This window comes from Stenella coeruleoalba (genome assembly GCF_951394435.1).
Source record: "Stenella coeruleoalba genome assembly, chromosome: 21".
NCBI lineage: Eukaryota > Metazoa > Chordata > Mammalia > Artiodactyla > Delphinidae > Stenella > Stenella coeruleoalba.
In genome coordinates this window covers 3,510,860-3,527,992 of record NC_137167.1, presented here as the reverse complement: position 1 = coordinate 3,527,992, position 17,133 = coordinate 3,510,860, and the positions used below count along the sequence as shown (strand labels likewise).

Here is a 17,133-nt window from a genome sequence, read left to right as displayed (position 1 = left end):
GTTCCCTTCAGAAGAAAGGTCTTTGGATAAAGAAGCCCAAGGAAGGAATGTTGCCAAATTCCCATTCAAAGTGCTCTTTACAGCCTTCAATGGCCTGTTGTACCCGACAAAGTCCAGGTCTGTGCCAAAGTACAGGCTGAAGTTGTGGCTCTAATATGCATATGTATGTGAATAAACGTAGTTTTGCCTGTACAGCTTTTAATCACTTATAGCATATTTTCATCTGTGTTATTAACTAATGAACATTTTCCATATGTCAGGTAGATTGTTATGTGCTCTGGATACATTATTTTCTTTACTATTCACTACAATCCTCTGAAGTAGACCTTATTTAGTTCTGTTTCACAGATGTAGAAACAGAGGCATAGAGAGGTTAAGTTGCTCGCCAAACACCACAGAGTTGGCAGATGTGAGATACAAACCCAGCCTCTTTTGACTACAAAGCTCATTTTGTTTAGCCTACTGAGTTCTATTCCTTTGTTGATGACATTTATCATCTTCTGCCTCATTCAGCAGGTATTTGTCCAAGTCTTACATTATGAGTCCTTTGGGAGCATGTATCTTATCTCTTATTAGCCTGAAATGCCTTACACACAGCAGGGAAATAATCTTTGCCTCTTGATTCAAGCAGCAACCTGGTACCAGGAACTGAATATCAAAGACTTTGTGGGGTTTTTTTCTTCCCAACTTTTTATTTTGAAAAATTTTAAACTTATCGGAAAGTTTCAAGAATAATGCAACGAACATCCACATATGCTCCACCTAGCTACACCAGTTGTTAACATTTTGCATGTTTTTTCCCTTGACCATTTGAGAGTTAGTTGCAGACACATGCTATTTCATGCCTAAATACTTCAGCACGTATCTCCTAAACACCAGGCCATTTCTGCATAATCAAGGTATAATCATCACTCTCAGAAAATTTTACATGTTACAATACTACTATAGTCGACATTCAAGTTTTCTCAGTTGACCCAAGAATGATCCTCAATAGATGTTTTTTGTTTTTATTTTTTGATGCTTTTTGTTTTTTGATCCTGGGTGCAATTTAGAATCACATTGGTCTTGGAGTCCTATCTTTGTCTCCTTTAATCTAGAACAGTTCACTAGCCTTTTTCTTAATATTTCATGAAATTTACATTTTCGAAGAGACCAGGTGGTTGTTTTGCAGAATGTCCCTCAATTTGGATTGTCCCTCAATCGGATTGTTTCCTTGTGAATAGAGAGAAGTCACTTTTTTGGCAAGAATGAGCATGTGATGTCAGTCTGTACCATCCCTGGTGATGTCAAGTTTGATCACTCGATTGAGGGTGACTTCTTTGATGTGAAGGTACCCTTTTCTCTTCACTAAGTAACCTGTGGGATGACACTTTGGAACTGTATGAATATCCTCAACCGTCCAGCATCTATCGATGAATTTTGCTTGAATCAGTTATTGGTGGCTCCAAAGTGGTGATTTCCTATTTCTATAATTTTTTCTACACTTATGAGCTGCAGTTCGTCTCTGAAGGAGAGCTTTCCCGCCTCCATCTCCTCTCTGCCTTTGAAATATCATTTACCCTGTGTCATCTTGAATAAGTCACGTCACTTACCCCCTCGGGACTTATTTTTCTCATCCTTAAGACGAGATGACCTAAGGGCCACATTCTTGAATTTTAGTCACCCTTACACGAAATTCCCATACAGATCTGCCAGGCATCCGCCAGAGAAGAAGACGCCGGGGTCGGCTGTGCCAGCATCCACTGCGGAGTGGCTGGTACCGCCGCATCCGCCGCCGCGGCCCCTCCCCTGGCAACGGTAACTAGTAGTCTCCGCGCCTTCTCGCGAGAGTGGGCCCCTCGCGGACAAAGGTGCGGTCGCCCGGCTTGCGCGCCCCACGTCAACCTCCGCCCGTCCCTGCGCGCCGGCCCCTGCCGCGCACGCGCGCACTCGGACGGTTGGAGATGTAGGTCCGCCTCGGGCCTGCCGCGCGCGACCCCGGCGCGACACTCCGGCGCAGCCGCGACGCGGGGCTCGGGGCGCGCAGGCGCCGCGGGCGTGGGGCCGCGCAGGCGCGGACGGCGTTGCTCTGAAGACTTTCTTCGGTGTCCTGGCGGAGCGGGCGCGCCCTCCTGGCTGAGCGGACAGGTCCTTCCGTCGGAGGTGAGGCCAGCCGGGGCCTCGGGCCGGCGGCCGGGCGGGGGCGGGGCGACCGGCAGGGCCCTGCGGGAGGAAGGGCCGCCTAACGGGGCGCGGGCCAGCGGGCGGGGTCGGCGGGGACCGGCCCCTCGGGTGATGCACCGCCGCGTCGCCACCTGCTTGCGCCCGGCCGGTCCCCAGGACTCTCCGGGCGTCAGGCCGGACGGGAGGTTGGTTTCGAGGGAAGTCGGGTCCTCGAACCCCGAACCCACCCCCGCCCCCGGCTTCCTCCCTGGCATTGGAGCCCACCATCAGGGGGGCTCTTCCACTCCCTGCCGCCGAGGGGAGGATGCTGAATGTGCACCTTCAAGGGGCGAGGCGAGCTGACGGTCCCGTTAGTAATCGTGTGAAGCTGGGTTATAACTAACCCGTCACCCCCATCCCCCGACTGCGGCTCCTGCAACCCCGGTGCGCTGTGCGTGCCCACGGACAAGTGCATTTGTAGTCATGGAAATGTGCGGAACATGTCGTCTCTGGGGCTTCTCGAGTTTTTGCTTGATCATACCAGCAGTGCACTTCCCATCAGGATCCTGGGCCTGAAAAAGTAAGCTTGAACTAGGTAAAATTGAGGTCCAACCCCCTACACGACTTTTGCAAAGTGTCTGGCAGGTCGTTTTGAAAAAGAAGGAAAATGCTAAAAGACTGTAATGGGTCCCTGGATGGATGTTTCTAAACATTTAAGTGTATCTTTTCTCTTGTCAGTAGAGAAAAAACCAGACTGTAAAGCCTTAACATTTCTATTTGAATACGTAGTGCCTGCATTTCGGGAAACATTTCAACAGATACCGGCATCGGTTGTGATCATAAAGAGTAATATCAGATTGCAGTTGGCAATGTGTAAAAAGCCTAAAATTGATCCTTTGAATACAGAGGACTGAATTGTAAATCAATTGCTCTGGGAGTGAACTACGAAACCTTGTGGCTTAGAACAACAAAGCTTTAGGATGGCCATGAGTCAGTACATTTATCTCCTCTCACCTTTACGCTTTCTTCTTAACTTTATGTATATTTTAATACTCTGTTCTCTTAACATATCCTAATATCTGTCATATTTGACAGGTTTAGGTTAAGGGACAAATTTTAAGTGAATTCACAATTACGAAGTGCACCATAAAGTGTGTGTAGTGTTAAGGTGTGGTGGGATAGGCAGAAACTTAGCAGCAGGCCAGATTAAGAGCTCAGCCAAATAGAACTAAATACCTTCGGTTGTGTCGGTGGTTCAGGGGCTAGCTGGTGCTCTGGATGTTTCTGGTGTAGTAATGGGGCCAGTGGGGTTGCTTGAGGTGGTTCTATGACCTGTTGGATGTGGCTGTTGAGGCTGCTGCAGGAAGAGGTTTCCCGTGGTGCACAGGGCAAAGGAGTGGTATGTTCAGCAGTGTCAATAGGCCTGAGATTTTGATGTGAGGGTCATCTTGACAGTAGAAAGGCTGGCTGAATACTAAGTAGGCAAGATGAAAAGTCAAGCCCCTTGGGTTTTGAAGGCTGTAACTTTAGAGTGTATACTGATTTGGGGGAGCAGACCGCTGCATGTAGACCCTGTCCTATATCTGGTTACTAGGTAAGATTATAGCACTTTATTTTAAGAAGAGTTTTGAGAGAGGGCATACTCTGGGTGAATACATTTCAATTAGTGTGGTAATTCTTAAGAACTGAATGTCAGAGTGGCAAAAACGGTAACCCTGAAGATGTTTAATTGCATCTGTTTTACAGATCCTCAGAAAATTTACCTTGACATCTTACACAGCTCTTTGGCTTTATAACAGCCCGAGAAATGTTTTTCTAATGTACATTTTTGCATTTTTTTAAAAAGTAAAAGTCCAGTTTAACAGAGCATCTCCTTCAGCCTGGGAGAAATTTCTTTTCTTTGCAATGCAATCAGAAAGATGACCTTTGTGAATCTCATGAAAAACCCTTTTATTCTCTAGCATTCTGGAAAGCTCTTTTTAAAGGAGCAGCATGCTTTCTCTTAACTTGGCTTGCATTAGGGCATAAGCATTAATGACACAAAGGAAGAAAAAACTATATACCTCTTCTCACAGAACTAAACAGCTGAACAGTGAATAAATACTAAATAGTTACTTTTATTCCCTTGTCCTCATTTTTCTTTATAAGATATGTGTAACACACCGACTTACTGTGACCTAGGAAAGGCTGCCAAGGATGTCTTCAACAAAGGATATGGTAAGTATGCTATTGTGAATTGCCAATCTGGGGGTAAGCATTCGTACTGAATGCCTACTATATGGGAGAGACTGTGCTTAGTAGAATGAGGTTAAGTCAGCATTAATCTATTTTACAAGATTTAAGGGGATCACCATTAGCAGGTTACTAGACTTCTGTTTTTAGCGGTAGAGTCCCACAGGCATTAAAAGCTGTTGTGTACATTAACACATACATAGCATTTGCGTATTTAGTGTTATCTGTTGGGTGAAATCATACAACTCTGTAATATGTGTGCCCCCTTTGGTTAGCCCTGGGGACAGCTAACGTAGGGGGTGTAGCTTTCCTCCGCCAGATAATGGCAGTATTTTCACGAGGGTGAAGACACAGCTTTTGACTTCTTTGGAGGAACATACAGTGTTTGAAAGCAAGTGGACATTTAGTTTTAAAAATTTAGTCTTTGCATTTTTAATTTTTTGTGCTGTACACATTTGATTTTTTATTAACTAGTAATGTTAATTATATATTTTAAGCTTGTATATATATATCTGCATAATTTCTAATAATTTTGGTTCTTAAAATAGTACATATTCCTTTCATCCATTTGTTTTTTTAACTTATATTTTCAAAATATGTCTTTATTATTTTGAGGGAACTTAAAAATTAAACTTAAGTTATTTTGTTATAATTCAATTCCTTGTGGAACTCTCACCTAACAAGAATACTGAGTACTTTCCATGGAATGTACTATGGACTATTTTCATAATTTCTAAGTTGCAAAGACTGGAGTGCATGTCACATTTTGTACATTAATGTGTATTTCTGTGTGTGTCTAGGATTTGGCATGGTCAAAATAGATCTGAGAACCAAATCATGTAGTGGAGTGGTAAGTACTTAATATATATATATATATTTTTTTTTCAATCAATTAATTAATTATATTTTTGGCTGCGTTGGGCCTTCGTTGCTGCACGCAGGCTTTCTCTAGTTGTGGCAAGCGGGGCTGCTCTTCGTTGCGGTGCACGGGCTCCTCGTTGCGGTGGCTTCTCTTGTTGCAGAGCACAGGCTCTAGGTGCACGGGCTTCAGTAGTTGTGGCTCGCGGGCTCTAGAGCGCAGGCTCAGTAGTTGTGGTGCATGGGCTTAGTTGCTCTGTGGCACCTGGGGTCTTCCTGGACCAGGGATCAAACCCGTGTCCCCTGTATTGGCAGGTGGATTCTCAACCACTGCACCACCAGGGAAGGCCCTTAATATATTTTTAATAGATGTAGCATAATTAAGTTAAAGAAGCCTGTTTAAAAATCACTGTTTAGTCAAGTTACTTGAAACGGCATATACTTTTGGTGCTATGCTGTCTTCCCTACAGCTTTGTCCTGCTCTCAGATTTCAGTGAGCTGCCCAGCCACTTGAGCCCAAGGACAGTCAGGTTGAATTTGGGGGGAGACCCTTTGTGTTTGTCATAATAAGAGTATTCTGAGTCTTATTCTCAGAAGATACAGAATATATGTATACATATGTATGTATATATATATATATATATATATTTTTGACCCATGCCATATCTTTATATGTATACATATGTATGTGTATATATATATATATTTTTGACCCATGCCATATCTTTATACTTTCATGAATATGTATATGGACACTAAAATCTTTGCTTCCCTTGTATTGGGTTCATGCAAATTTTGTTGCCCTTTTACAAAAACAAATTAATTTTAGTCTCTGTCCCTTCATGATTAGTTGAAACAAATGTAGAAATGCATGTAGAAGATTAGTCTACAGTTTTTATTAATGTTCATAAAGTCTTTTTTACTGGAAGTTAGAATATGGTAAAGGATATATCAGTGTATTATCAAAGCGTCACTAACCAGAGCTTTCTTTAAGTAAGTCTCAGCAAATAGATCAACTTTACCCTCACCTTATTCTCTGATTTCTCTTTATTGGCTGCATCTTTTTTGTTTGGTATTTACCTATTCAAACCAGCGCAAATTTTATTTCTGGATATAATGATTAAATTAGAAGGGCAAGAAGCATGTGGAGTATTTATGGTACTTTGTCTTATGCTTCATATAGTCCTGGTTTGTCACTAAGATTCTTTCCCTGGGTTTTCTAGTAGTGAATAAATATGTATGCAACTCCCCTACTAGGATGGGATTTTGTTATATCACCTATAAATTAGAAAAGTTATACTCATTTTGATTAGTACTTCAGAATTTGCTCAAGGTAGGTTTGTCTTGCAAAAATCAACAACTAAAATTTTATCTCCCTTTCATGCTGCTGTTGTGTGTGAATATTCATTCAGATGGTAAGAGAAACAGTGTATTTGTGTGCTTGTTTTTATGGCTGCTTTTGTTCTCTGGTACTGATTCAGGGTAAATTTCATCCACTGCTCCAAATTTTCTTGATCGTATCTTGGTATTTTTATGATATGCCATCTATAACAGTAACATTTTCATGATTGTTTTGTTGCATACTAGCATTTAATGCAGAACCGTAGATGTTATAAATATATTTTGCACTGTTTGAGCTAATTATGAAATTAGACAAAAACTGAAGCAATTGTGAGCCTGGAACTCAACTTAGGAAAATTCTAGCCTTTTCTTTGAGATTTGTACCTCTGGCATTTTAGATTTTTGACAGAGCTTCAGACTAAGAAATGATGATGATAAGAAAGAAATATAGACTAAATACTCTTTTACCTTTATTTTTTGCACCAAAATTAAGGTTTATATTTGCTATACTTGCAAGTTTATGAAAGGTAAATGTGAAAAATGAAACACTAGGTAGCTGGATCTACTAAAAGAAAGTGATGTGAACTATTAAACATGACTAGCATTTTATCGTGTTTTACCAAGGCCTTGCCCTTAGTGTGCAGTGTGATATTCTCTTTGAAAACTTTCTGCGTGGTGTAGATAAACAGATCACAGTTTCCCAGTTGTTTCATCAGCCTGTAGAACGAGCGTTAGGGGGCAGGGTTGGCAGGGTTTCTTTACTGTTGGCAGTATTTCAGAAATGTTCTTTAAAAACAGGGCCAATCAGAAACGTTTTTTCTTGACAGTTCATAGATTGACAGTGACAGGTGTTGACTGTTTGCTTCCCCTAGAAGGAGATCTATTTCTAATTGCTTATTGTCATATGACTGAGGGACACCTAACTGGGAGGAGGATATATTTTAAGGCATTCATAGTAACTATTTGACAGGGAAGAGGGATAAGTTACAACATTCCATTTTCTTGTGAAAAATGGGTACTTTCAATTATTGAAATTGTGTACGCTGATAGTCTTATGGATAGTTTTGTGGACAAAAGCAATAAAGTTTTTATAACAGTGTGAATGTACTTAATGCCAGTGAACTGTACACATAAATATGGTTAAAATGATAAATTTTATGTTAAGTGTATTTCACCACAATAAAAATAAGGCTTTTTAATGCATTAAAGTTCTGGCCCTATTAAAAGGGGGCAATCTAGGGCTTCTAGTGTTTGGGGATTTTTAAGGACTTTAAAGTTAACTAATAGTTCACAAGGTACGATAGAGAACTGATAGTCTTTTTCGTGTCATGAAAGTACATATTTAAGATTCAATATTTTTGTCTTTTTAGAAAAGGCATTTATTTTCAGTAAAGATATTTTTCTTTTAAAAGAGAGATTCCCATTTAGTAAGAGAGTATATGGCACAGAAATATCAGTAAGAGAGGTGGAGTAATGGGAAGATGCAAGACTGGTTAAAATATTTAGAGACTGGAAAGAAGGAAGGAAAGCAGGAAATAAGTTGCTGCAGAGTAGGGCTGTGGTAAAAAGTAAGTTGTGTTGGTTTCTGTTACATTGAACATTACTTTCTGGAATGAATATTTTTTATCTCATAAGCTGATTTTAAAGTAATTATTTTTTCTTACCAGGAATTTTCTACTTCTGGTCATGCTTACACTGATACAGGGAAAGCATCAGGCAACCTAGAGACCAAATACAAGATTTGTAACTATGGACTGACCTTCACCCAAAAGTGGAACACAGACAATACTCTTGGGACAGAAGTCTCTTTGGAGAATAAGGTAAGAGAGCGTTGGAAGATATTTGTAGGGTAAAATTATCTTGGGGATAAAATGATGAACAAATCCCAAATATAATTTGAGATCTTGCAACCCTGTCTAGTTTTCGTATTTTTTTCTCTGCATGTGGCCTTCTTTGGTATGTTTTATGTTTCTAGAAAGTAAGGTTTTGTTGCTGTGTACGTAATTATGATATCTTTTGTTCTGACCAGTTCTATAATACTTATTGTTACACAGCTGAGCCTCTCCTGAGTAGACCAAGCTATTTGTAGTGATCTAATTTAATTTTGTTTTGTAATCATTGCAAAATTGACTCCACAGAAAAATGTTTCTAAAATTCTTTAATGTTTTCAAAGAGAAAATGTTTCAGCAGTTGTCAAGTGCCTGCTACATTCAGGGCACTAGTTTTTGAAGTATGTTTATTTGCACATTACCATATATAGATAATGCTTATGTATACATAGCTGAATAAATTACTTAGGTTGGCTTGTTAAATGTCCAGTTACAATAATTTCAAGAGAGTATCACAGTTATTTTGTTGTATTGGGATTTTCTGGTTTTGTACTCTAATTTACATTATTGGCTATAACAGGATTTGACCTGTATGTTTTAGCCTTTTTTTGGGTGAGAGAATCATGATGAAGCCTGGGGGTGAGGGGAGTGGGATAGGGGGCAGGGAAGGAAGAAGAGGAAATTTATTAAATCATTTAATATTTGGCTTTCTTTAATGACTTTCTTATTTGTTAGGAAGTTAGAGAAAACTTTAGAATTGGTTTTTCAAGTCAAGAGAAGAATCAAAAATTGCTGATTGTTAATTTGAAATCTTTATTTTTCAGTTGGCTGAAGGGTTGAAACTGACTCTTGATACCATATTTGTACCGAACACAGGGTAATTATCCCAACCCCATTTTCTGAAATGGTCTTGTGGCTTGAAGGGATAGAGGGGTCTAGGGCAGGGAACTGCAGGAGGAGCTCTGGAGGTGAGGGGCACAGAGACCTGTGTGTGCAGGAGGGAGGGAGGGACCCTCCCTGAGGACACTCCCTATGTGACACTCAAAGAGGCACCTAGTAGAAAAAATGTAGGAGCTAGAGGGGTCTGAGACGAGATATTTTTTAAGCTGTCCTGAAGATTCACGGATGTGATGTCTTGCTGAGAAGTTAACATCTTAAGAGAAGAGTGTAGTCTCCTGGCACCAGAACACTGCAAAGAATAGTTCTGCTTACTTGATTTCTTAGCCTTTATAAATCCCCCAACTTCTCTGACTCAGTTTTTTCATCTGAAAAATGGGGATTATGTTGTTTCCTACCTGCCTCTCTCTAAAGGACAGGTGCTCGATGGGGGCCACGTGGCATTTCTCCTCCACTGTAACAGCAGGCGTGTCCTTCCTGCTACACACCTGTGTTGTCTTCAGGACAAGCACAGGACTATTAAGAACTGATTTCGTGTTTTCAGTATTGTCCTTCAAAAATGTACACTTCTGTTCCATCCATCTAACATTGTCCAGGGAGAAAACACTGGCCTAAGGAAAATAAATATGCTTATTAAAAAAAAAAAGTACACTTCTCTCTATGACAGGTTAATAGTTTAGAAGTTTGTCGGGCATTACCTTTTGTAGCATTTGGAAACATTTAAAGAAATTTGGTTTCTTATATGTCTGTATACATATACATTCAGATTATTAATTTGGTACTGAAATATCTTACACCTTTTTATACTTATGCTTTCATGAAATTAATCATGAAATACCCTATCATTTGAACTTACAGCGAGGAATAGGTAAAAAATAGTATATATATTTCTAATCCTAACAAAATTACATTTGTAGAGCTGTCATTTGAAACATTTTTACTGTATATGGGCCACCTGCCAAAACAGTATTTACATTATGGGAGAGGAGGGATCTTACTCTAAAAATTTCTGGACAGCAGTGAAAACTTGTGCTGTTTTCATTTGGTTTTTTTTACAGAAAGAAGAGTGGGAAATTGAAGGCCTCCTATAAACGGGATTGTTTCAGTCTTGGCAGTAATGTTGATATAGATTTTTCTGGACCAACCATCTATGGCTGGGCTGTGTTGGCCATTGAAGGTTGGCTTGCTGGCTATCAGATGAGTTTTGATACAGCCAAATCCAAACTGTCACAGAATAATTTCGCCCTGGGTTACAAGGCTGCAGACTTCCAGCTGCACACTCACGTGTGAGTATTCACAGTTCAGAGTTCCTCCTTTAGTGCCGGCACAGTCGCCTAGAGGATGGTAGCCATTAGCATGTGGAGAAGGTTGGATGGGGTGGTGCTGGCATGACGTCATGCCTTGGTGGACATACAGCTACAGTGTGCCGCTCGTAGTCGGCAAAGCACTGCAGAGTTAGTGCACTTGGCGCTGGTGTTGTGCTGCTGGCAGTTGCTGGCCTCTGAGCCTGTACCCCAGCCACTGGGATGGAGAGGGCCCGGGGCAGGGGTCACCTCCTGGTAGAAGGGATCCTTTGGAGGCGTTCCTGCTTCCTCTGGTTCCCTGTTCATCTTGTCAATTTCTAGAAGCAGGTCTGTTAGGATCATGAACAACCCCCTAATTGGTCTGAGCATCCTGGAGCATCCCCAGTGTAATTCTCTGGAGGTTTTCAGGTACCCTGGTCAGAACCAGTTACCTGGGTTGTATTCAGAAGTAGCAGAAGTCCTCAGAGCAGTCCTGGGTTCAAGTCTGTAGGCTGCAGCCTGGTGGTTACATGAATTTGAACTTATAAACTGTATTTTATGTCTTGGCCTACTGGGCACTGCTGCTGTCCCAGGAAGAAAAGCAAAGGATCAGCTCTGTGTTTTTGAAGTGTTACAGATTGCTTTCCACTAGACAGTCTGTTCCACTTAAATAAAGTCGCTAGTGGTGTAGAAAGAGGCATTGAAATTGATGCAACAGTATTATGAAAACTCAGGGACTGACTGCTGAGGTGCTCTGAAGCAATACGTCGTGTACTTCCCTGGGGCCATGCACTGTAGCTATTGTCTGGAGGGTGCTTTCTAATGCTAAGATTGTGTTTTGAGTGAAATCCAGAATTGGCTTGTACTACTATATATTTTTTTTTGCAGAATCTTTATATAACTCTACTTTGAAGTTTCTAAATACTGTGAACATGTCAGAGACATACAGATCATACTTACTTGAGGTGTCTGCCTTTGTGCATAATTGAATTGTGTCTAAGAAATTCATGTCTTGTGGAGGAGCCAAGTAAATGAGTCAGATGTTACTGTGCTTTAATTAGGTGGCTATAAATCACATAACCGGTTTGTTTGGAAGTCTGTTGTGCTAGAAGTCTGCTGAAGTCTGTAGCTGTAAAATAAGACCCGATTTAGTTAGTCTTCGAATTTGTTTCCATATTGTAACAAACTAGATATTTATGACTTTTCTTACGCTGTGAAAACAGGAACGATGGCACTGAATTTGGAGGGTCGATCTACCAGAAGGTGAACGAGAAGATTGAAACATCAATAAACCTCGCGTGGACGGCTGGCAGTAACAACACCCGTTTCGGCATCGCCGCTAAGTACAAGCTGGACTGTAGAACTTCTCTGTGTGTAAGAATGTGCTGCAGATTGGGTCTGCTCTTAGGGTTTCGTCTAAGTCGTAAATGGATGCTGTGATGTGGTTGTAGTTTGCATGTTCTTTATTAACTTTGAGCTACGCATTGTGTAGTGAAAAGAGCATATACCTGAAGTCAGGAGCTGTGGGTTCTAATCTTAGTTCCTTCTGTATTTGTTGTCTGACCTAAAGTCATTTTATCTCTTTGGCCTCAAAATTTTCTTATCTGTAAGTTCCTGGGTTTCAATTACTATTCCTGTTGCCATTGGTAATTCTTGTTAATAACACTAATTGAGCTCTTAAATTTCAGGCCCTATGCTAAGACTTTATGTGTATTATCTCATTTAACCCTCACAACTAATTATTGGATGAGTAGTGTTACCCTCATCTGCATTTTATAGATGAGGGAGCTGAGACTTAGAGAGGTCAGGTAACTTGCCCAAGGTCACACAATAAGAGACAGGTGCCAAGATTTGATCCCAGATCTGTCTCTCACCAGAGTTCATGCTCATACCACTGTCGGAGGCTGTAAAACTGGTAACTCAAAAGAATTCAGTTCACAGGAGGGATGTTTGGCTGCACAGTGTTTTAAAATTTTGCTCGAGGCCTTTAAGCATGCATTCTCAAGGTCCCCTCTGTCCTCTACTGACTTCTTAAAAGATTTATCTTTTATTAATTAAGTTTTCAGTTTTACTAATTCTGGATTGGTCCTAAGGTGTTTCAGCTTTGGAAATCTGATGCATGGAGTGGTTATGTTGGACTTACATATTATGAAATTGATTGTTCTCTAACTGTTTCTATTTCATCTCCTAATCTTAGGCTAAAGTGAATAATGCCAGCCTGATTGGACTGGGTTATACTCAGACCCTTCGACCAGGTGAGTAAAGGAGTGAATAACTATGGGCTAGGGGTAGAAGGTGATTGAGGAATAATGAAAAGAACCTACAGACAACCTGCAATCACTTTAGGTTGATTCAGACCGTTTTGTAACATTTGGTTGTTCGAAGTAAAACAGATTGAGCACTTCTGTTTAAAAAAATATTTTTGGGGGCTTCCCTGGTGGCGCAGTGGTTGAGAGTCCGCCTGCCGATGTAGGGGACACGGGTTCGTGCCCCGGTCCAGGAAGATCCCACATGCCGCGGAGCGGCTGGGCCCGTGAGCCATGGCCGCTGAGCCTGCGCGTCTGGAGCCTGGAGGCCGCAACAGTGAGAGGCCCGCGTAACGCAAAAAAAAAAAAAAAAAAAATTTTTGTACAGTAAGTTCCCTACATATAAACGAGTTCTGTTCCAAGAGCGCGTTTGTAAGTCCAGTTTGTTCGTAAGTCCAACAGAGTTAGCCTAGGTACCCAGCTAACACAATTGGCTATATAGTACTGTATTGTGATAGGTTTATAATACTTTTCACACAAATAATACATAAAAAAACAAGCACAACAAATAAAACATTTTTAATCTTTCAGTACACTACCTTAAAAAGTACAGTAGTCCAGTACAACAGCTGGCACACAGGGGCTGGCATCGAGTGGACAGGCAAGAAGAGTTACTGACTGGAGGAGGGAGAGGAGGTGGGAGATGGTAGAGCTGAAGGGTCGTCAGCAACAGGAGATGGAGCGCAAGCTGCCATTTCACTCATGGCTGACGCTGATGGCACAGGTTCTGGCTCCTTGCTGGATTCAATTCTGTCTACCCTCTTGAAGAGACGATCTAGTGATGTCTGGGTAGTACTGTACCAGCTACATCACCACTGCTTTTGTGCTTGCTTCTGGACATCCTGGGCTTGAAATAGAGATACCGTACTACTGTATTCTATACAGTACTGTACAGTAAAGTACACAAAAGCACAGCCACTTGTAGAGGATGCACACATGTGACCATGTTTGCCAGACACGTGAACTAACTTCCATGACTGGACGTGTGAACACACGTTCGCATCTTTGAAAGTTCACAGCTTGGAGGTTTGTATATAGGGGACTTACTGTATTCCTAATAATAACTTGGTTACTGTGGCTTGTGAGTTTGGTTGATCACTCATCATTCTTAACCGTGAACTCCAAATAAAGTGTGCCATGACTGCTTTACAGATCAGGTGGCTGTGGATAACCTGGCATGGAGTTAGTAACAGAGGTAATCTCATAGCCAGCTGTAACCCATGCCATTGATTCCACCCATTGTTTCTAGGAAATGCAGATCTGATTGTAATGCTTGTTACAAGTGATTGTGGTGTTTGCTTCTTCCTAGGAGTGAAACTGACCCTGTCAGCTCTAATCGATGGAAAGAACTTCAATGCAGGAGGGCACAAGGTCGGGCTGGGATTTGAACTAGAAGCTTAATGTGGTTTTGAATAGAGCATCAGCTTTGTCCCTGGAGGTGAAGAGAAGTCAACCCACTATGTTTTGGCCTTAAAATTCTTCTGTGAGATTTCAAAGGTGTGAACTTCTTATTCTTCCAAAGAATTGTAATCCTCCTCACACAGAAGCCTAGATATCGAGTCCAGCCTAAGGGAGGTGTGCCTGAAGGCATGCCCGGAAGTTGTCATGTTCGTGCCACGTTTCAGTTCAGTTCTGCAGTGTTATTTTCAATGTGTTGCTCAGCGACATGTAGTGTCATGTTACAAAGGAGATGACCCGACCCTCCAGGTGTCCATCACGTCCTGCATGTCCCACACCACTTTTTCATGACCTTGTAATATATCGGTCTCTGCGGTAGTGGAATCTTTCGTTTTGCATCAGAGTAAAATAAAATAAACCCATCACATTTGGAACATAATTGGTCATCTCACTTGCCAGTGCTGGTTTCTTATATTTGGCGTGATTGATTTTGTTGTGAAAAGCACTCACCCGTGGGATGTGTGTCTGAATCGTCTGTGCTGCCGCTCGTCCCCGCTCTCCTGCTGCTCTTCTGCGGTCAGGCCGCGTTGTCAGACGGCGCGCTTTGTTCTGGGGGTTAGAAGCACATTTGCCGAGGTCCTTGCCACCTGTTGCAGTGTGAGAGACTGTATCCTGTTGGTAGTTTTGTAAAGCTGCTGAGGGATAGTGAGCGTGTGAGTGGATGAAAAGAGGGCAAAGGAAAGAGGACAACTGGGGGAAATGCTGCCAGGGAGAGGCTGTTGGGAGGGGTCACAGCTGGATGGGGTGCATCCATGGCCCCCCCGGGCCTCAGGACAACGCTTTTGATGACTAGATCTAGAAGAGTGATGGCCAGAGGATGGAAATACCAGTTTAGAAAAGAAATGAGTAGACTATGATGTCTTCAGGGCTTACTGGTAAATCATCTTTCTAAGAGTAGAGCTCCTTTTGAAAATCTTTTTTTTTTTTTAACAAAATATGTTCTGGTTGCTACAGATTCAGTCAATGTAGACATAAATAAAAGTGAAAATTCCCATTCCTCTCTCCAGTCCCTCCTTCTTCCACTGCCACTAATAGTTTGACATGTGTCCTTGCGATATTTTTCAGTGTCTTTAGAGATTATATAAATATCTATCTATATAAAATGTTAAAATGCATATCTTGTCTTGCAACATACTTACAAAGTTAACAGCAGAGTCCTCTGTTTGTATAAATATCCCTCATATTTTTAATTTTTGCACTTTTGTATAAATGTGGCCTTTGTTTATTCCGCTTTTTCCTATATCCAGTCTGCTTTACAGAGAGCGCTGCCTTGAGTATCTCTGTCCGTTTCTCTTTCTCCACTTCCGTGCGTATTCCCATGGCAGCACTGCCCAGTAGAACTTGCTGTGATGATGAAAATGAGGTATGTCTGCACTGTCCACACGGCAGCCACTAGCCACGTGAAGCTGTTGAGCACTTGAAATGTAAGTAGGTCAGTGGAAGAACTCAGTTTTTAATTCTGTTTCATTTAAATTACTTTTAAAATTGAATAGCCACATGTACAGTAGGGGCTGTTGTATGAGAGGTGCAGGTCTACAGGATCGGTTTCTGGAAGTGAGATTGCTGAGTCATAGGTTGTGCACATTAGATAAGTAGTACAAAATCGCCCTTCAGAAATTTTGTGCCAATCTGTTTCTACCAGTGGTGGTGAAGAGTACCCATTTCCCCATATCTGCAAAAACGCTGAATGTTATCAGACTTCAAGATTTTTACCAGTTTTAGAGGTGAAAAATGATACCTTGCTTTAATTGCATCGCCCTAATGGCCAGTGAGATAGAGCTGTTTTCGTATGTTTACTAATCATTTGTAATTCTCTGATTTGCCTATTCAAGTTCCTTGCTCAGCTTCCAAATGAGTCATCTTAAAAACAACTGGACACGATTGCTTTTGGAAAATTTCCGTGCTGCAAGGTATTTCCCTACCACCACCAAAGATTATCTTTACTAGAATCCAAATTCCAACCACCACTTCTTATGTCAGAAGATATCTGTGATACCAGCCACATGATACAGTTTTATCTTCTCACTGTCTTTGTGGGTTGAGCCACCATTACAGGAGATTAAGTATAACAGAAAAGGAGAAGGGAATGAGGGGCGTAAACAACAAATTCATTGTGCTGTTGACACCTGTATCTTACAGGGAGAACTCTGTGCAGACTGAACGGGGATGGGATGCTGGGCTGGGCTGGCAGCTGCACCGGGAGCTCCTCGGGTTAGAGGGGTGTGGCTGTGGACACGTCTCTTCAGTCTGGTGGTGTTTGGGGGCGGTGGATGGAAATGGGGCTGGGGCATGAGGAGGTGCAAGGAAATGCTGCTGAGGTACTCCCCTAATTAACTGCTTCGTTACTTACCTGTGAGGTTGGTTGTACTTACGGCCTGAGTTAGATGGGAAGGCGATTGCTGTAGGTCGGTGCTTTATCCTTCCTTGTGCTTCCCTTTTAAGTAACGTGTTCTTACAGAGCTAAAGAGCCATACTTTGTGTTGATCCAATACCCAGACATGAGCGTAGGGACGTGAAGTTCAGCCTTTATTCCGCAGTTTTACTGACTCATATTGCTGGCTGGGCTGTGTTCTGAGTACCCTCGTCATTACATTGTAGCAGAAAGGAAAGCACATTTCTTGAGCTTCTGTGCCAGGCCCTGTCCTGGTCACCTACGTGACGTAATCTGCTGGCTGCTCACACAAACAGCTTGGAGTGCAGTCGCCCGGGAGTGGAAGCCATGCCAGGGGTCCTGGGACAGAGGTCTTCCTTGTGGTTTCGCATGTGGAAATTCTCAGTACTAGCTCT

General features: G+C 41.9%; 1 protein-coding gene across 1 annotated transcript; it reads left to right on the top strand.

The window, feature by feature from the left end:
* The first annotated feature begins 1,843 nt into the window (after window positions 1-1,843).
* On the top strand, window positions 1,844-15,329 carry VDAC3 (voltage dependent anion channel 3). Its single transcript, XM_079909443.1, has 9 exons — window positions 1,844-2,142; window positions 4,291-4,359; window positions 5,175-5,224; window positions 8,241-8,393; window positions 9,227-9,279; window positions 10,358-10,585; window positions 11,806-11,956; window positions 12,780-12,837; window positions 14,198-15,329. The coding sequence occupies exons 2-9, from the start codon at window positions 4,293-4,295 to the stop codon at window positions 14,287-14,289; spliced, it is 852 nt and encodes a 283-aa protein (XP_079765569.1). The 5' UTR covers window positions 1,844-2,142; window positions 4,291-4,292; the 3' UTR covers window positions 14,290-15,329.
* Window positions 15,330-17,133: the final 1,804 nt, after the last annotated feature.